Here is a 21,686-nt window from a genome sequence, read left to right as displayed (position 1 = left end):
TTTAGCTGCCGAAACAGTTGAGGTGAAGTCAGAGAGGAGGAGGTGGTAGTGAGCAAGGTCCTCGTGCTGTCCCGATTTCTTCCATTTTCTCTCTGACGCTCGCAACAATGATCTGTTGGTTCGCAGAGGTTCAGACAGCCAGGGAGGGGGGGGGGATGATCGCGCCGGTCGTGCGATTGGGGGACAGAGAGTGTCCAAAGAAGAGGCGAGTGAGGACATCAGGATAGAGGAGGCTTCCTCAGTAGGCATTAAGGAGAACTGTTCCGAGGATGGGAGCGAGGAGATAACAGTTGAGGAGAGAGCGGAGGGAGTGAGGGATTTCAGGTTGCGGCGGCTGGTGACCATTCGAGGCGTAGAGGGGAGGGATGTGGTGGGCTTCATGGGGAGGGAGAAAGTCACAAAGTGGTGGTCGGACACGGTGAGCGGGGTAACAGAGATTGCCGAGATGCCACAGGATCTTGTGAAGACAAGGTCAAGTTGGTTCCCGGCCCGGTGAGTTGGTGGAGAGGGGGAGAGCGTAAGGTCAAATGCGGAAAGAAGTCGATGAATTCAGATGAGTGCAGCTTTCCCGAGTGGATGTTGAAGTCACCGAGGACGACGAGCGGTGTGTCATCATCAGGGGAGCAGCTCAGGAGGGCATCCATCTCATCCAAAAAGACATATCAGGATTTTAAAAAATCACTGTGACAAATTGAGGCAAAACACCCTCCCAATTTTTAAATATGATTTTAACAAGAATATGATCTTTCAAAAAAAGTAAGTTTGGACCTGATACGTGTTGTCAGTTTTTTGGAATATGACTCTGAAGTTGGGCAAAGATGTGTTAACTTCCATTTTTGAGCCTTAATATCTGTGAAACTAATCATCTGAGAGAAACCATATTTAGTAGAATGTTTAAGCTAACACCAGAGATAGAGGCAGAAGTGATAGAAGTTTTTTATCTGCAAAAATGGGAGCTCAGCCACTCTTCAAATGTACTACTTTATTTCAAAAAGCCTAATTTTAAGTACCTACCATACTAGGTTATCATTGAGCTACACCCCTGATATTAAATGTCTGGAGGCTATTCGTAACAGATATACTCTGTAAAAATTTTGAAGGCCACAGGTGAGATAGTTTCCCAGATATTGCTGTTTAAAAATGGCTTTTCAGAGCATGATGCCAAAAACCGTCTAAACTACCCTTCATTCAATGATGTTTCATGAGAAAACTATTGACAGTAGAGACCTAATATTTTGGATTTGTCCTATTAATAAGTGTGTCTTTGTACTTTAATTGTTTCAGGACATTCTGAGATGGTCAGGTGGGAAGATTTTCAAAAATTTGATGAAATGACACGGAATGACCCATCTGGGAATGCAAAGGAGGCATGGCAGGGCCTGAACATCATGATGGGCAGAGCCCCCAAATCTGCAGTGGTGGACTGTTCAGATGCCGCCTCCTTCGCAGAGCAGTTAAAACAGCTTCTTCACCCGGTTCAACAGTACCAGCACACCAAACACCTGGATCTCTACAACCCCCAGCCCTCCACTCCCAGCACTCACTGTTGATGAGCAGCTTGTGACTTCCATCCTGCGCATCCTGAGTCAACCCAAACAAGGCTGCTGGCCCCGAGGCAGGGTACTCAAAGAGTGCCACACTCAGCTCCTTCTGGACTCTGGCTGTACCCCCAATCAGTGAAAGGAATCAACCATAATTCCCATCCCCAAAAAGGCACACGCTCGGAATCTGCAGGACTACAGGCCTGTGGCCCTAACATCTGTCCTGTGCAAATGTATGGAGAGAGTGGTGAGTGGCCTGTTGCGGAACATGGTGTCAGACAAACTGGATCCACTCCAGTTTGCTTACAAGGCAAAACGGGGTGTTGAGGATGCAAGTCTCACATTTTTAGATACTGTAACTAAACATCTGGACTCTGTACAACCACACACCTGGATTTTATTCATGGATTCTTCTTCTGCTTTTAATACTGTACTGGCACCCTGTTACACCACCTCTCTGACCTTCAGGTCCACTACACATAGGGGTGTAACGGTACACAAAAATCTCGGTTCGGTACGTACCTCGGTTTTGAGGTCACGGTTCGGTTCATTTTCGGTACAGTAAGAAAACAAAATGCAAAATATAAATGTGCTAGTTGTTTATTACTTTTGTGCTTTTAACAGTAGGAACATGCACTGGAGCTAGAATGCTGCTCAAAAATATAAATACAAGTATTTAAAATATTTATTTAAAAAATAAAAATAAATAAAAATAACAGACTGTTTCTTTAAAAAAAAATCTCCATCTGATGTGCAAAATTGAACAGTTGCAACACTAAACAGTTTCAAGTTGTTGCTCAGATTAAATAACATGAATAAGGCTCAGACTGTTTTTTTAAAAACAAATCTTTTCTCCATCTGATGTGCAAAATTGAACAGGGCAGGGAGAGGCTGTTTAAATGCGGTGGGGAGCTGTGTTTGCACTAAAGGCGGGTCCACACCGGACCGAAAATCGGCGTCTTTGAGAGAGTCGGCGTCCGTGACATGAGTCTACTTGGTGTGGTCGCTCGAATCGGCCCACGTCGGCGTTCATTTCAGCCGATTCAAATGTGTAATCGCTACGCTCGTCTTTCTCCTCGTTGTAGCGATGTTCACGTGGGGGTGGTGCCGTTTCAAATGCGTCAACAGGTTTGACGTGTTGCCAGAAACATACCCGACCTCACATGAACAATGTCGCGGGAGGGTCCTCCAACTCTGGCTTGTTGCCAACGCTAGCGGCATTAGCCATGACGTCCGCTACTACTGCTGTTTATTGTGTCGCGGTGTGCGCAACTGCGCATGTGCGGCTGCAGCACGCTCCACAAATGCGGTCCTCTACTTAATATGTCCGTATGGAAACTCGTTCGGTACGCCTCCGTTCCGAACCGAGCACCCCGTACCGAAACGGTTCAATACAAATACATGTACCGTTACACCCCTAACTACACACTGATTTTATGGATTAGGAACTTTTTACAAAACAGACCACTACAGGTCCTTTTTAATGGTTTTAAATCCAGTACAGTGATTTTAAACACAGGGCTCCCCCAGGGCTGCGTTCTGTCTCCCATTCTCTTCTCTATCTATACGAATAACATCTCTTGTAGTGGAGAAGGAATGACACTGCTGAAATACGCAGACGACATGGCCTTGGTGGCCCACCTGACCGACACCCATGCTCTGTCCTGATACCAGCAGACAGTCACCAACCTGGTCCAGATGTTCACAGAAAACTGTCCGGAGCTGAATATCTCCAAAACCAAGGAGCTGTGCGGGGCCAGAGGGAAAACCCCATCAGCCCTGTTCCAGCCCCTTAGTGTCCAGGGTCAGCTGGTGGAGCAGGTTGAAGCCTTTAAATATCTGGGGACAGAAGTGGACACAGCTATGTCCTTCACACAGCACACTGACTGTGTACAAAAAGGCACAACAGCGCCTCCACCTGCTGAGGAAACTCAGGGCTTTTGAAGTCAGCAGCAATATTTTAACACTGGTGTACAGGTCAATCATTGAATCAATTCTCACCTTCAATATTTCCTCCTGGTACAATTTCCTCACCACAAAACATAAAACAAAACTCTCCCGCATTCAAGCCGGCAAAATAACTGGTTCACCCCAAACCCCCCTATCTGAACTGTGCAGCCACTCAGTGATGAGGAAAGCCACCCTGATCACTGAGGACCCCTCACATCCACTCCACCCCTCCTTCATCTTACTGCCATCAGGTCGGCGCTATAGAGTACTGCTGGCCCGCAAGAACATTTATAAGAAATAATTTGTTCCCTCCGCCATAACAGCTCTGAACAGTATGAAATAGGAACTGTGGCCTGTTGCTGTCCTTTGAATGTATGTCTTTGTATTTATTTATTTATGTGTTCAACTATATGTTTAACTTATGTGAAATGCATGTGCCTGTTGAGCCCTGTCAAAGAGGAATTTCTGCCACCATTTTTGGGGCAGACAATAAAGTGTTTTTTCTCTCTCTCTCTCTCTCTCTCTCTCTCTCTCTCTCTCTCTCTCTCTCTCTCTCTCTCTCTCTCTCTCTCTCTCTCTCTCTCTCTCTCTCTCTCTCTCTCTCTCTCTCTCTCTCTGGACAGGAAGTAGAGGTTCCCCCTCAGGTCACTAGCCCCTTTTAGACGGCCTTTTCGTTGCAGGAGTAATCCGCCGCCGTCGGTCTAAACGGAGGTCGTCACAGAGCCGCATCAGAGGTGAGACAAGTAGATCTGAACACTCCAAGCACCCGAGGTTACCAGGGCGACAGGCCGCCGGCAGATTTACTAAGCTCAAATCGTAGATCTGAAGGAGATAAAACGGCGGTAGTTGTGGGTTAGGGTTCGTTGCGGCACTCGTTCTGCAAAGCGAAGGGGTGCTATCCAAACGCAGACACCGTTGTGACAAAGTTCTATCTAAACGCTCCGGTTCGTGGCATATTTTGACTCGCCTTTCCCCCATCACGGCGGAATCGTCGGTGTAAAAGGGGCTACTGTTAGCTGAGAGCTAAGAACTGTTTGTTGAGAGCTGTGTAGAGGCCATAGATATGCTCCGAATGTCATGTACAGCACCTTTAAGGAATTCAGGAGGTTCTCTTATCCTTACTATGGCCATTGTGACAGTCACTATGAAGTGCAAACATCAGTAGAAGCAAGGTGCAACAGACAGTATCTTCTCAACCTCAATGCTGCTTTCTCACTGACGAAAAACAAGGACACAAAGTTTTGCTGACCTCCTGCGAGGAGACTCCTCTGTAGCCGAAGTCATGCAGTTTCAGGTCCAGACCTTCCAGGCTCCCGGAAGTGGCCTTCAGGTGCTTGGCCAGGATCTTCTTAAACTCTCTGGATATGGTGGCTACTGTGATGGGATACCACATCTGGACCAGCATGGTCTACAGTAGGCAGATGGGGGTGGGGAGAAACAAGAACAGACAGTGAGTGATCAGATGAAAATATAGTTGTGCAATATTGATCTTTCAGGTCAGAGTTTCTCTCACCTGACTAACAGTCTAAATCCTTATCATGAGGTTTTAAAAGAAGTGGGGGGTAGCAACTGCCACTGGAAAGAATAAATGCACTTTTGACTGGAGGTTAGAGCCGTAATGTACACACCTGTAATCCAAAGTAAATATTTAAGTAAACATCAGGAAATGTCCCACCGTCTTCCTCAGGCCCTGAAGGTGTCTTAGCAGCCTCAGGTGGCTTACTGAAGCTGTTTGTGTGCTACTGTTGTGTTATTGTGGACAATGCTCTTTTCCTTCTATGCATTTCACATTTTTATAGGAGTACATTTTAATATTCTTAATAATAGGCTGAATTTGAGCATTACACATATGGAATGAAAATCAAACAGTATTATAGAGCTAAATTGACAGCTCTAGAGTGCCCTGAATGTCTCAAGTTGAAAACTTGTTGAAAAGTATTTGTTGTCATTGTGGTGACTTTCGCTGGATACCTATAAGAAAATAAGGGTGGAGGAAAAACGCAATATCACCTAGTATTGTGATATTTTCCATGGCAAGTATCTATATTTTATTATACATGAAGTTGGAATAATTTTCAAATGTCTCGTCTTTTATAGCACCAAACACTAAACTATGAATACTGCAAGTACACAGAGTTTGGGTGTGAGTAGGCCCATTAACAGGGAGCCTAGACTAGACTATGTGGAGACACCAGAGACTGTGGTCCCCACACATGCTTTCTTAAATAAATTATTAAATAAATAAATAAATGAACTGTATATAAGGTGCTCCACTGTATATTTTAATTGGCAAGTACTTTTGTGACCCATACATAGATTTATTTGTGGCGGCCCGCCAGAATATCAACATTGAGCTCCACATATTGATTTTATTTTTTCTAACTATTTATAATGGGTAAAATCTGATTTAATTGTAGAGCTGCGTGCAGTGCATAAACTCCTCCCCCCACTTTCGCTCTGCCTCTCTCTCGGACTGTCTGTGAACAGCCCCTCCTCTCTGTGAACAGCCCCTCCTCTCCGTGCACACTCAGGGCCCTAGTTTCGTAGACTAGGCGTAGTCAGCGCGCAGCGCACCTGCGCCACGCCTGGCGTGTGTCCGCCTGGACTTTGCAAGTTTCATGCACCGCGCAGGCTAGCGCAGGCAAACCTCCCGTCTCGCCCACCCGCGCAAGTGGGAAAGAGGGAGGAGAACGCGTGAGTGGGAGACGAGGAGGAGACGAGGCGTGGACTGGGATTAATACAGCCGATTCAGATCTTCACCAATCAAATGAGCTCCTCTCCTCTCCTTTAATGCATTAGGGGAGGTTCAGTGCAAGTTCCGTCACTTGACAACCCGATGACAGAAGCAGCGCCGCCTCTCCCACCACGCGCATCACGCGCTGTGCGTGCGTATCATAATAATAACAATGCCGATATTATAAAAAACAGGAGAGAGAGAGGGAGATGTTTTGGTCCGAGAGGCTGAGTTTCCGTTACGCGTGCCATCCGCCTTTGATCTGAGGGACAATCTATATAGATATAAATTCACGTGTTGCAAATTCATAGTGTTTGTTGTGATTATTTATTGCATTTAAATGTGCCTGGAACTGTGGAAACCTGCCTGTGAGGTCTCGGTGACGTGTGCCAAACTTCCACTCCGCCAGCTGTGATTCGCCTTGAATGAATGGACTTTATTTGCGCCTTGCACCGAGAGTAGACAAGGTTGGAGCTGGCGGGCTTTCAGCGCAGTCTCGGCGAGGCTTTTTGCCACGAAATTTCCGCTACGCCAAGCTGAATCTGTGACGCCTCCCCCTGCTGCGCCACCACACCCATCTTGGCGCAGGCGATCCACCAAACTGCCAAACTGACCTTGCGCAAGGCTGCGTGGGTCGAAACTTGCATTACGCCGGCTCCGCCACCCTGCGCTGCGCCACGAAACTAGGGCCCTCAGTGTTCATGCACAGGAAGGATCGTTTTCCCAGCAGAGAAGACGGCTGGCTGAATTCCCCAATAAAATCAAACTTTGTTACAAGTAGACTGTGGAGCCGTCACTTAAAGCGGAGCAATGGAGCTGTATATAATATACAGTGGAGCACCTTTTCATCTGGTTATTGCTATTAAATCACAGATAAATAGTTTATTCTGGTTCCTCCAGCTGTGATGAACCAGCCCACGTGGGTCTTGCTAGATCCAGTAAATCCAGCTTAGTGAAATCTGGATGATGTCATGAACTCAGACAGGACGGTGTCTGGTTTCCTGGTGGATCTGGGACTTCAACATGTACAAAGAAGCAATAGTGGTGATTTCAGCCGTGATGGAGGAAACACTGGGTGCAGTCGAATAGTCTATTTTGCTTAGGAAGGTTCCTAACTGAAGAAGTGACCCGGAAGTAAACAAGTGGCCGCCATGATAAGAGCTGTTCGAATTCTCTAAATGCAAAGGAAAGGAGCTCCAATGCTTCCTTTCAGAGCTCCTTTAGCATAGGTTGTAACGGGCCTTCCTATGCGAAAGGAAAGGAGATTACGCCGACCCACAATTCTTTGCGAGAGCAACATTTAAAGTGCTGCACACCTCGGCCGTTCATGAAAACAAACGATATGTGCATTTGCATATTTAACAATGACTTTCATGCAGACATATAGTAATTGGAATTGTGATGATAAATGTGTGTGGACAGTGATAATAATTGAATGGTATTTTTATTTATTTCAATCATGTTACAAACTTGACAAAAACGAAACTAAAACCACAAATGAAACGTAAATACAGCAAACGGTCAAACAGGAAGGAGGAGCTGCTGGACCTGAAGCCGGTCAGTGAACCAGCTGTTTATAAAACCAACATGTGGAGAAGTGGACGACGCGTTTTTTGTAGTCCATTATTGTAGTTTCTACAGCGCAGACGCATGTCAATCGCCGGTGCCGATCATCAGCTGTCAATCATCAGCGGCCGCATTATAATGACGTAGCTTAGTGAAAGTACGGTCGGATTCTCTGAGCACCGCGGCCGTCTTTTCCTAAATCCTTTTGAGTTCTCCTATCGCCTTTCCTTAATCCCGTGACGTTTTCCCCAGAGGTCAAGGAATAGGAGTTAGGAATAGGAGTTAGGACCTTATTTTTTGACTATTCAACTGCACCCACTGTTAGTGTCTTCATGAAATGGAAGCCCCGTCTCCTCTCTGGCATTTCTAATACGAGTGGTGTGAATAAACACAAATGATCCCGCGGTCAAACATGGGTTTAGTGTGAACATGACATGACAATAAAAACCCATCTGGGTTTTTACCTCGATGTAGTTGGTGAGCCAATAGAAGTCGGGATCCGTGTTTTCCACAGTGAAGAGCACGTTGCCTCTTGGTATAATTCTGCCCTCTGGGACAGCTTTGATCCGGATAGGAAGACGGCCATCGTGTTTCTGACGTAGTAACAGGCACATTGACTTCAGGTCAAATTATATGATGATGGCTCTGTTTGGACAGACTGATGGTTGAAAATGTCTTTGTATACCTCGAGGACTTTCCTCCAGCTTTCCTCGTCAAACACAGCCCGTTTGAAGTGCATCTGGTAGAAGAGTTTAGCTTCCTGAATCTTCTCCTCTGTGACCACTGGGCCTGCAGGAGAACAGACACGTCAATACAACCTCAGGCTCAGTCTCACCTGCACTACCATTACACCCTCTATAAGCAGTCACCTTATAGGCCAACTGCTTTGTTTCCACTTGTCGAACTTACCAGGACACCAACAGAGACAGCCATGGGACTATTTAGGATTTTGTAGCGGATCAAGATAGAAACACTGAATAAGTTGATTGCGGTGAATTTCCATTATCAGCAGGGGTCGACAATATAAATGGCCCGGTGGCCCGGACGTACTTTTAGGAGCCGTCCAGGCCACCACAACGCTCGAAGCACTGGTCTGGTGGGGCCGGTGAAACATTTTCTTCAACGGAGCCCGCTTCTTTTCGGCGCCCTTGTTAACCGATGGTGTAGTTCAGACCAGACGCGAAGCACCGCGATCCAAGAGGCCGTCTCGCGCCGTGCAGCGATCGTTTCGGCGTCTGGTCTAAGTTACACAAAGAAACACGAGACAATCCGGTCAATTTTCAAAATAAAAGCAATTTTCTAAATAAAATACCATGATTGACAAATGCAATCATATTTGTGTATCTAAACAGAGTAGAGAGATGAAAACAAACAAACAAACAAAATGAAAAAGATAGCTCTGAATCAACAACAGCTGAGCACAAGCTTGTCGACCGTCGCGGAGAAATACACGTCCGGTCTGCGCAGGGGGGCAGCGGCCGCTCGCACGCTGCTGCCGACTGTTGACACAGAGTTTCTGTTCCTGACATCAGTAATGTTTCTAAAGCCCCCAGTACCCAGCCAAATGGCGGGCAAAAAACAAAAAGAAAAGAAAGGCACCAGAGGAGTTGAAAGAGAGTGACAGGAATTATGAAAAGAAAAGGGCAAGAAAGTTCCAGCCTCAGTGGTGAGACCGCTGGAACTGGCTGGGATACGACGAGGAAAAGAATGAGGTGTATTGCGAACTATGCAGGGCAATGCCCACCTTTGCAGACAAGTAAGTTAGAGAAAAGTTGAAGTTTATGAACAGAAGTGTATGATAACGCATGCTGTGTAACTACGGAGACTTGAAAACGCAGATCTACAAGCATGTGTGTCCCAATTGTGACACACTGTAGATCGGCGTTTGAATTATTATTATGATATTATTATTAATAACTTGGAATTATTATGATACAATTATTTATTATTATTGTTTATCTAATGATAAACACTTGCTTTATAGAAATTATAGTAGCTAGTGTTTTATATTTATGATGAATATAGGCAGGAGATGTGAGTCAATGCAGAGGAGAAGTCTGTTTTGAGCTGGTGGTAGTCAGGGACCAGAAGCAGACGCCCAGGATATACTGCCTGGGCATCAAAAATCAACCAACTGAGGAGATGGAGGAAGAACTGATTGTGCTTGAGTAATGCAGTACTGTTTGAACTTTTGATTTATCTATTGGCATGTTTTGACCTCAGTACTGCAGTATTAAAGTAAATGTTGTTAAATCAAATTGTACTTTTTTGTTATTATGAGGATCGATTCCTGGGCCAGTGGTTACAATGGTGGGGCCAGTGACCTTCAAATTTACCACTGGCAGTATCCTCCAAATGTCACTGGCAAATTTGAAGGCCCAGAGGGCCAGTGGCAAATTTCCCTTATTGTCTACCCCTGATCAGGATACTCGAATGAATATCGTCACATGAGCAAAACTGAAAACGCTGTGTAGCAGGCTTGTGGATATAGAGCCCGATTTTAAAAATAGGCCTCAGTGAATTTTGAGAAAGGACACACAATGTTGCTGTTTTAAAATCGTTTTTAAATAACATTATTCATTATCGTTTGTTCATGTTTTTTTAAATGGTTCTGTCAGTTCCTTCCTTTGGTCAGAGCAGCGGATGTGCATGTACCTGTGAGATATTTCTTCAGCAGGTACTGCAGACCGAAGAACACCACTTCAGTGAACTGGGAGCTTTTCTTGCGTCTGCATTCAAAATAGGAGTAGATTTTGTTGACATTTGGAGGATACTGTTTGTAGTGTGTGATCTGAAAGACAAGACACAAGCAGAAGTCCCAAAACAGATTAGGCTAACCCATTCTGACTTAACCATTTTACAATGTTATTCTAATAATCACCTTTTATCATGAAATAGTATAAAATAAAACCCTGGCAAGCACACTGACAAGCTGAAAAGCTGCACAATGTGACGCTTGTGTGGACACTAGTGGTCGACCAATATGGGTTTTTCAATGGCCGATGCCGATATTTAGAGAGCAGGGAGGGCGATGGCCGATCTATAATGCCAATATCATGTCTATAGGGGGAGGGACCCACTAATGCTACAGACCTATTACAGATCAATGCTCGCGAGCCATCCGCTGCGCGAGTTGCTGGCGCCAGTAACTCGCAGGCTCTGCAAGGCTGCCTACAGATGTGCAGACATTTTTTGTTTATCAGCCTCGTGAGCGCAAGCATTGGCCGATGCTGGTCATCTCAAAATGCCATTAATTGGTTGACCACTAGTGGACAGTAAACCTGTTTCCTGGATAAACATGGGAAGAAATCAAGTCTAATTGAATAATCACCACTAACAACCAGTCTGTCAAAGGAAGAAACAGCTTCAGGAGGCATTCACTGAATGTCTGCCTCATCCTGGCGGCTGTTCCAAACTTTTCGTAGTTACGAACAGAATCTCCTCCTGTTTGCGTTAATAAGGAATAAATAAATATTGCATGACATGAATGTGTTCTGTGCTGGTATGTTCATAATATGCAGATGCCTTTAATACACAATAAATAAATAATTAATCATAAGATTATTTTATCATTTTCTTTTGACTTCTTGGATGGATGCGGGTAACCAAGGCGGGTGGGACTTAGCGAAGGGTCCATTGTGGGATACTTTGAGTCGACTATATAGGGTGTAATAATTCTCAATAAACATTCACACAACTAAAACATGGAGATCTCACTTTATAAGAGTAGTGAGTGATTTCAGACACAAAGTTGACATAACTTCTGTGACTCCAATGTAATCTGGAACTGGAAAAAAATTATGTGGGAGGCAAACTAAAGGGAGCCAGATGTCAAACACTAATCATCGCTTTCCAATTAAAAGAAAGTGATTACGTCTTTAAGATATAATGTAAAGTGCTGTAAACTGTCAGATAAGCTCACTGCAGCTCGGGATTCGTCATTGGTGATAATAAAAAGACTGGCTTGTCATCATGCAGACCTTTGCCATTTGGCTGTGGTACAACACTTTAAATGACATACAACGGTGACTTTTGACATTTAACTCAAATGACCTGAGCACAAGTTCCAGTACATGCCAACACAGCCTGTCTAACCCAGCAGGGACTGGACTCACAGCACAGCTATTGGCTGAAATGAAACCGAAAGCTAAAAAGCCCATGAAAGTTTGATAAACGAAACTACACTGCAATGATTAGTGGCCTTGCCTTACAATGCTTCCATTCACTCCAACCTCAGACATGGGATGATATGAAAACTAAATACACTTACAAGTCTTAAAACGGCACTACAACACCCTGGTATCACCTTACATTTTGTAAAGAAACAAATACTTTTTATTGCGTCACAGATAAGACATCGTTCTTTTGTTAACTTAACATCCTTTTCAGTGAAATAATCTTCATCTTATTTAAATAATCTTCTATAAGATGATCATAAATCACAAGGTCTCCCTGGATAAATAAATACATTACATTCATTTTCACTTGTCACTTAATTCATGATTAAATCTTATATTTTCCCATACCTAACCTCCCACACAGAGGATAGACTGTAATTCAGAGCCAGGTCTCAAGCATGTATTTTGTGCACCTACTGAATCCTATGTTCACAGCCACACTTGGATCAAGACTTCTATAAGCCCCAGCCTGTTGAATGGGACCTGGTGCTGAAGTGTAAAGGCCCTTAGGAGACATAGTTAGTGGGCTGTTTACATAAAGGACATGAACACATCGTTTTCACAGCTGAGTCCGTTTGACTTCCTCACAGATACAGAACTCATATTGGAGACTTTTATGTCTGCTGTAACATGTAATGTGTCACTGGTGTATGTTGGTAATGATCAGCTGTTGTGCGGGTTTACAGGTTTGACCATTAGTGAGGTGGCGGTTACATTTCTTGACTTCAGCTGCAGCTGTTGCTATGGTGACAGGGGCCGTAAATGGCAGTGCACACTGCTGGCAAAACTATGCAATGGCACAGTTGCGGAATTATTCTTGTTGTGCTCTCAATATACATTTCTGGTGGTCTAAGGTGACGTCATACATGAGAGACGTCCCAGCTGCGAAGTGACAGAAGTGAAAGTGAAAGCTTCGTGAAAGGCTGCACCATGATCCATTCAGGGCCCTGCTGTTCCACGTGCCCTGTAACGACTCCTATGGCACCAAAGGCTTCTTCTGCGTCCGGATTATCTCATCGTCCAAACTCAACTGAAACGAATGTGTATATTTCACGGCGAGATGAAGCTTTGGACGTGTAGTTAAATACACTAGACATTATGAAAATGTGTTGAGAGCCAATTCGGTTCTGTAGAATGTGACGATACGTTTCGTTATAACGAAACTAAGGCATTACACAAGCCTCGGGTCCACGAAGCGTTCATGGGCCACGGAATGCTGCTCGGGTGTCTCGGACTCAGGTGTTATTGGTTTGAACGGTCCACAACTAACACGGTGATTCCCGAGTCCACGCGCGTCACTACGACCTCTCAGCACCGTCACACACCGTGAACCGGCTCACGATCTTGCTGGCAGTCGGACCCTGAATACTTAAGAGAACAACGGTGTCCCCAAGTAAGGTGGATTCACGAAACGCCGTCGGGAGAAACCAGTAAACAAACAAACCAGACCGGGTCCACTTACCTTGTAAGAATCCGTCGCAAGTAAGAAATTAAAATCCGGAGCTGCCATTGTTGTTGTGGATGAATCAACGTAAATGTCACGTCTGTCTCCTCGTAGCAACTTAAGACGAGAGCGACCCAGAACCCAGAACCCGGACCCCGCAGCGGATACAATGAACACCGACGTGGACTTCTGCTGGTTGTAGAAGCGGTATGGCTCCTGGACCCGGACTCAGACGTTCCTGCAGTGCTAGATCGGGCCGACCTGTCGCCGTTTTGTAGGTTGGGGGTTGTTGTAAAGGGGCGGGTTTCAGTCCGCATGGCCAAGCGCACGTCCTCCCTCACCGCCTTTCTGAGCTGGTACGTCATGCTGCATTCAAGGACAGGAGTTATTTTCGACTTCAGCACGCTGCTTGATCTCCTTTCACCTGATCCTGCATCTCCTGGGAACTTAAATCGCTTCTTATATCGATCTCTTTGATCAGACTTTTGTTGGATTGTAATGTTGGCTTTGGTAAAAAAAAGAAGAAGAAAAAGAAAGAAAAACTGCCACACATCACATGCTGTGATGCAGCTCTTGCTGGTGTTGAATAAGCTAGCGTTGTATTCGCTAGTGTCGAATTTACAATCACTGATTTAGCTGCGGTGCGATTGTTGTTGCCATTCGATTGTCGAGACTGACGTTCGTGTACCCAGAGTATCGGAATTACCACTATCACTGCTATCACACCTATTAGACATAGCGTTCCTCTCATACCGCATCCCGTCCTTCGATATGGATTCCACAGTCTGTCGGGCATGGTGTGGTGTTTTTACTTATCTGTCCCCTCCGGAGTGCTGTATGCTCTCTAACAGTGTGTCAGATGAACCCACGTTCCTCTCTCAGCGATGCGGACTGCTGTCGGTGTAGATAGCAGAACCTGATATGGACCTTCCCAGCGAGGAGATGACCAGTGATACCAATGATAACTGCAATGAAACTTTAGTTGGATGTTAAACATTTCTGATAATTTAGCCATGACTTGGTTTCTGAAATGTGGACCGTTATCGCAATAAATTGTTTCTGGGAATCCGAATCTTAGTGCAATAATAGTAGCAAGGATTTTTGCTACCACTATAGCATCGTTTGTTGCTGTTGGTGTGATGTCTACCCATTTTGAAAACATATCTACTATTACTAGCCTGATTTCTTCCCCTCTGATTTGTTTAGTTCGATGAAGTCCATGCATATTGTTTGGAATGGATATTTAGCTTTCGGGAACGCTCCTCTTTTAGGTCTCATTCTTCCTTGTGAGTTGTGCTTGGAGCAAATCAAACAGGATGCACAAACATTTTTAGAGTAATTTTGGAATCCATATGTTGTAAAACATTTACCTATCATTGCCACCATCCCTCCTGTTGAGACATGGGTAATTCCATGTTTCAAAATAGGGTTTTTAGGAAGGATGGGCTTACCCTCAGGTCATCTCCAGATGTCAGTGTCTGGTGTTGTGGCCTGCATGTCCTTCAAGATATCATGGTCAATGTGTTCTGTGTCAGTATCAGCTACAAAAATGTAATCTCAACCGTGTCCCTCTGTCGCTGCGCGTTTACAGACTGCAACTGCTTTTGGTAGGAGAATAGCATCCAATAAAGTTAGTATCAAATCTTTGTGTTGAATACATTTGCCTGTAGATGTTACCATGCCTCTGTTTTTCCAGTGTTGTGTGAAAACATGCAGTGTGGAGAACGCATACTGGCTATCTGTGTATAGACTGTGATAGCTTTCCCTTCCCCCAATCTACATGCCTCCGTCAAAGCTACTATCTCTGCTGCCTGTGCTGAGAAATGTGATGGCAAAGGTGAGGATTTCAGCACCCTCCCCTGTGTCACCACCGCACACTACTGGCCTTCGTGCCATCTGGATTTTTCCTGCAGGAACCGTCAACAAACATTGTTATGTCTGGATGTGTGAGTGGTGTATCAGTCAGGTCTGCTCTTGGTAAAACAATCTCCTCAGTTTTAGCTAAGCAGTCATGTTTATCACCGTCCTGTTCGTGTGGCAAAACTGTGGATGGATTCAATGTATTGCAACGTTTGATCGTCAAATGTGGCTGCGCCATTAGCATTGTCATACAATTGAGATGCCGTGCTGGTGACATGAAAGCTACTTTGTTTTGCAACAGAAGTACAGAGACCGCATGTGAAACCTTCAATGTCAATGGATGAAACAACACGAGTGAAGCTGAACTTTGTACAGCAATAGCTGCTGCCTGCACTGCCTGCAAGCATGGAGGCATAGCTCTTGCTATGGGATCAAGTTTAGAAGAGTAGTAAGCTATCGGTCGTAGTTTTTGTCCAAAAGGCTGTTAGAACGCTGGTCATGAATCCTCGTCTCGCGTCACATGTTTGGATGAAAGGTTTTTTGTAGTCTGGGAGTGCTAATACTGATGTGCTCACTAAAACCTGTTTTAGTTGTTTGAAGGATTGTTCTGCCTCTTGTGTCCAAATAATATTATCTCCGGCTGGAGTTTGTTTCTACTTGCTCTGTGACCTTGTTCAGCCAAAAACTTCAGCAGCGCCAGAGTGTCTGTTTTACAGTCAGCTTGAGTTTTTGAAGCTATCAGAATATCATCAACATACAATAGAATTTTGGTGGGTTAAATTTAGCTAAATTTGATGACATTGCCTGTGTGCCGTGTATGTGTGTGTGTGTGTGTCTCAGCATGACCTGTCCGTTGAGATAGTCACGCAGGTGATGATTCTCGATTCCGGGGAGATGAGTCTCGATGCCGTCTGAGTCCTCTGCCTCTTGCCCCTCCTCCTCGTCCTCCTCCGGACCTGCAGCCTCTCACCCAATGTCCAGTTTTAGCAAACATCGTTCCTGTCTCTCGACCTGCTCCCCTCCGCGCCCCCTCCTCTCCCTTCTCCTCCTCCTCCTCTCCGCCATCCACCCCGCTTTCTCGGTGCACCCTCTCGGTAAAACACATTGCAATCACTCCTCCAATCATCATCATCATCATCAAAACAAAGTAGTCACTTATCTTCTCCTTTCCCTTGTTTCTGTGTGTGTGCTTCTTTTTCTTTTCTCTCCTGCTCTAGTCTAATTTCCTTATCTTCCTGCTCCCAATCTGTTAGTTTCTTTCACATTTAGTCTTCCCCGAAACCCATATTTGGTTTTCCACAGCTTAAGATATTTGACGTTGTCTTTATCTTTTTTCCTGCATATACTTTACATCTCCTCTATACTCACCTTCAATGTTCCGGCCGCAACATGAATGGCTGTAACCGATCTTATTTTATTTATATCTAGTTAATATCACTCTATTCTATTTGATTCTATATAGGTTGTATATATACTCACAAACAAATATAATAAAAAAAAAATACACAGAAAAAAAACAACTAATGTTTGTCTTACCTGAGTGATAGTGCTTTTCCTTTTTTTGTTAACTCAGATCCTGGTGGATCAAAGTAGTTTACGTCGTTCCAAAGACGTTTTACTGGCCTCAAGACCCAGTACTTTGAGGTAGGGATCAAAGTAGGTCTCGTCGTTCCAAAGACGTACCTTATACTGTTCTCAGACCCAGTACTCCGAGGTGCTTGTTTGACCTCGGATCTTTTACTGACTTAGCAAGACTCCCTCCTAATCAAAACTACCCGATAGGAGAATCCCTCCTCTCCTTTTTTTGTAACCGGTCTCTGTGTCTTGCTAAATGAGTAGAAAACCTTTTCATCCGATTTGGTAAAACCCTTTCTCGGCAAGTTGAGAATCCTGGATAGCTTCGTTGCTTCTCGGGCCGTAGCCCCCGGACTTTAAACCGAGCAATCCTAGACAGCTTCGTGGCGCTTTTCGGGTCTCCCACCCCCTCAACGCTTTTCGGACCTAAGCCCCCCGGACTTTAAACCTGGCTATTCTATTACTGGTTCCAAACGCATTCTTCGAAATCCTAGATCTCGGTAGTTTTACCAAATGGTGAAAACAACCCTCACTCAGGAATTTTTATGTTAGCCCGATTTGATTTTGATGCCTCAGATTCCTCCTTCGTTCGGACCCCGTCACTGCTCTCCTCTCCAGCCGGGCCAGCCTTGCAAGGTGTTCAGGTCCGGTAGTTTGAGAAGAGAAACAGATATTGGGCCCCACAATGGGCGCCAAAATGTTAAAAGAACTTGTCCGTAATCGAATAAATTCACCCAAGGAGGAGATCGGAGACATAAGTAAAGTCGACGTCTGACTTTAATCTTGTACAAGAGGAGCAGTTAAGGCTGAGTTATGCTTCAGCGTCGACACAACGCAAGGGGGCTTGCGGACCCCTTACGTCCTTGCGGACCCCCTTACGTCCAACGCAAGGGCCTGACGTGTGCCTCCCAAAAATCCTAGAAGCGCGTCGAGGCGACGCAACACCAACGCGACACCAACGCAGCGGCTTTGGCTGTGATTGGTCCGCTAACTACATCCGCTGGAGACCGCTATCCGGTTTCCACTCATAAACACCGCCATTTAAACTTTTAAAAGGCTACTTTTATTGTTTTCACCTCGTTTTATTGTTTGCACCTTCTCGCTTTTGCACAAAGAAATAAAACACCAAGTCCTGAAAAATTGTGGACGTTTAAAGCCGGAAAGTAAACAAATACGCTATAACGAGGCTACGACGATATACATCAAGAGTCTCGGTCGGTCGGTCAGTCTTTACAAAAAACATAGCGCCCTTTCCCGGTGTGGCATTGAATTGCATTTCGACACGTAAACCCAACGCAGAACCATCACGGTCTCCAAGCAACTGCGTGGCCGTTGCGTTGCCGTTGCGTTATCACTACGCGGAAGCATAATCAGCCCTTTACAATGCAACAACGTGTGAGGATGCTACAGAGGAAGTGCTCCCATCACTGTTGTGACTTGAGTCTTTTAAAGGCACAGGAGATAATACGTCATTGACAGTTAATCTTCATGCAGAACTAGAAATCATGACTACCAGGCCTAACATTTAGATCAGCAATGGGGATACTAAAGTAATAAACAGTTCAACACATAAAACTGTAACCTGAACAAAGAAAACTTTAAGACATGAGGTTATACAAAATTCTTATAACAGTGACGGCAGGAGGCGCTGATGCAGATTTGGTGAATCATACTCACAAATCCACAATTGGAAGAATCAAAGACTTTACTTGTCTCTCCAAGCAGACACAAATCAAACTCTTGTTTAAATACAATTGCTAAATACAATTTTGATGTAAAGCACAATCATAATCCATAGGAGTATCCAATCAAAAAATATTCCACAGAAAGAGAAAACGATATAATAAAATCAAGCACACTCTTCTTCATAGCATACATGCGGACCATGTGTAACTGCAGCCTCCCGCTCACAGAATCCGGGGGCTCACACAAGTTGGTGTGACACCAGTTTTGTGCGAACAAAAATCTGTAAATTCCTAAATGTCCTGCCTCTGAACATAGTGTGCAGAGGTCGCCAACATTCTGCAAAGTCAACCGCTACAGACTTCCAAACTTCATGTGGGGGGTTAGCTCTAGAGGTAGAGCGTTTGGCTGGCAACCGCAAGATTGCCGGCTCCTCCTAGCTGAGTGCCTGGTGTCCCTGAGCAAGACACCTCACCCTACTTGCTCCTGACGAGCTGGCCCTGTGTGGTTGACTACGCCGTCAGTGTGTGAATGTGTGAGTGAATGGGTGAATGTCAGTCATTCCTGTAAAGAGCTTTGGAGAAAAGCGCTATAAATGAGGCCATTTGCCATTTATGTGGCCATAAGATTAGCTCAAGAACAGAGAGCTGCATGGAATTGGTTTCCATGGCGATCAGCTGCATCCAAGCCAAACATTTGAAAAGTTGCAGCTGGTATGAGAGTTGTTATGACTGATGCTGCTTTACTACTGTTCGCCACAAAACGCGTCACAATTGTCTTAAAATGTCGCAACACTAAGAGCTGAGTTCTCTTTTGCGAAATGTTCAATATTTTTGAATGGTAAAGGGTTGATCCCGATAAACAATTGATTATAATTAATTGCCAACTATTTGATTTGACAAACTGACAATTAAAAGGCATATGAAGTTTAATCTAGATTTTTTCTCTTTTTTATATTTATTTTTACTAATCATATGCGATAATATGGGTTGTTATTTTGGGCCTCATAATGCCCCATTAACTTAAACATAAATGGTTCAGGACCCCATACTTTGATCTATTTGTATAAATATGAGCTATGCTGACTGAGCTGTGTATGCTTGTTTTTTTTTTCCTTTTCTCTCTCTCTCTCTCTCTCTCTCTCTCTCTCTCTCAATGGCGCAGCCTGATCTTGTGTGCCTTCTCTGTCCTGTCTTCTGTATGTGTGTGTTTGTGTTTTCTATGTCCATGGTGTCAATCTATGTATGTTGCTCTCTCGTCCCTTTTCTCATGCCATTTCCCTGCCCCACTCCCCCAACCTTATCAACACCCAATTGATCCACAATTGATCCAGCTCAAGGCCTAAAAATGATCCATCTGAACATTAGGAGTCTTCTTCCAAAGATAGACTTAGAGTCTGGATTGCACAGAATAAACCTGATATAATAACATTTTCAGAAACATGGTTACATAATGAAATGAACACCCATGTGAATCAGTGCTTCTTGGTGACTTCAATAAAAACTGGCTCGATCGTTCCTCTTCGAACGACCAAAACTTGCTTAAAAGTATAAACCTGACCCAGTTAATCGACGAACCTATAGAGCTCATGGCAATTCTACATCACTATTAGACTGGATTCTTGTTACCCATCCTGACCGAATCTTAACATCTGGTGTTTTGTCAGATTGCTTTAGCGACCATTCTGCTATTTTCTGTGTGTGGAAGATTAAACCTTCCCATCTCCCTCCTAAACATATTTGTGTTAGACAATATACGAAATCTAACTCTGATAACTATATTAATGACCTGATTTCAATTAACTGGGACAGGTTTCAAATTATTCCAACTGTTGAGGATGCCTGGAATTACTTATACAGTATACTGAGGTCAAAGAGTTATTGACAGAGCCGGTTCAGACCTCCATGGGGCCCTCATAACTGAACTAATTTTCCTACACTGGATGATGAAGCTGGCTCATCTGTGCGTGTCCTACATGAAGCTGGCCCTGTCCCTCCACTGGCTGACTGGCTGGAGTCTGTGCTGCTTGTGGTGAGAAACTTAAGCATAGCACCTGTAAAATATAGATAAGGCTACTATTAATTCAGCTCCATGAAATTGGCTGCACTTGTTTTACTTTCATATACTTCAAATGTAGGTAATTATTTATATTATTATTTATTATATAATTATTATTTATTTAGCACCATTGTCAAAATATTTCACAAGTTTTATTTATTCACTAAGATATCTGTATCTATATTTGCCTGTGGGATATCCAAGCAAACAAAATTCAATCTTAGTCAATATTTATCCATTACTTTCCATTTTGTATAAATGCAGTTGTAACTCCACTACAACTAAAATTATACAAGCCAGCAAGACACACACGGAGACCGGGGTTCACCCAGGGCTCACCGCCCTGTTAATGTAGGTCAAACACAGACTAGTCCCTCCCACTCTCCCACCCGGAGAGGAGAGTTACCTGACTGCTGTTCCCGCAGTTCACTGTCATGCTGTATCTTCCTCCTTTCATCATTCCCCGAGGGATAACTCCGCTTCATCATGGTATGCTAAACGGCACCTCTATTAGGGGCCTCTATTAGTTTGCGGGGTCCTACGCAACGTGCATAGTGTGCGTATTGGGTGAACCGGTACTGGTTATTGATAAGCATGCCCCCTGGAGGGAAATAAAAGTCAAGGGAAAACATTTACCATGGACTAGTGCTGATTTGATAAGCCTTTTCAATGAGCGGGATAAAGTCTGGAAAACTGCCAGGGAAACAAAGGACCCTGCTGATTGGGAAAAATATAGGTCCCCAAGGAATCAATGTACGACAAAAACACGTAATGCTGAATCAAGTTATTTTAAAAAACATATTTCGGAAGATGTAATCCAAAAAGTAAATAATGTTCTTAATAAATCAAATCAAAATATCAGCTCTCAGATTTGGGTCAACAATGACATCATTCAGGACCCTGCTGTTATATCCAATGCATTCAACCAGCACTTTTCCACTGTATGTAGCACTACTGTATTTGACCCATCTATTATATGTGACTTTCCAGCTACCTCTACATGTAGAAGCTCTTTTTCTTTTCAAAAAATAACACCTGTTGACCTTCAACATGTTATTAAGGATGATTGGGCTCTGGACCAGCTGGTATTGGGACTA

The 21,686-nt window shown here is 44.2% G+C and overlaps 1 protein-coding gene across 1 annotated transcript in view; it reads right to left on the bottom strand.

Annotated features, from left to right (window-relative positions):
- nampt2 (nicotinamide phosphoribosyltransferase 2) overlaps positions 1–13,621 on the bottom strand; it is a 58,712-nt gene extending 45,091 nt beyond the window's left edge. Inside the window, exons 1-5 of the mRNA XM_084025707.1 lie at positions 13,432–13,621; positions 10,447–10,582; positions 8,477–8,580; positions 8,256–8,384; positions 4,741–4,899 (exon numbers count right to left, since the gene is read on the bottom strand). Of these exons, the coding sequence (XP_083881833.1) occupies positions 4,741–4,899; positions 8,256–8,384; positions 8,477–8,580; positions 10,447–10,582; positions 13,432–13,479 (576 nt within the window). The 5' untranslated portion in view covers positions 13,480–13,621. The remainder of the gene's footprint in view (positions 1–4,740; positions 4,900–8,255; positions 8,385–8,476; positions 8,581–10,446; positions 10,583–13,431) is intronic.
- Between the last annotated feature and the right edge of the window lie 8,065 nt (positions 13,622–21,686).

This window comes from Eutrigla gurnardus, assembly GCF_963514095.1.
Source record: "Eutrigla gurnardus genome assembly, chromosome: 2".
In the NCBI taxonomy this organism is placed as follows: domain Eukaryota; kingdom Metazoa; phylum Chordata; class Actinopteri; order Perciformes; family Triglidae; genus Eutrigla; species Eutrigla gurnardus.
This window is presented reverse-complemented; position numbering and strand designations above follow the sequence as displayed.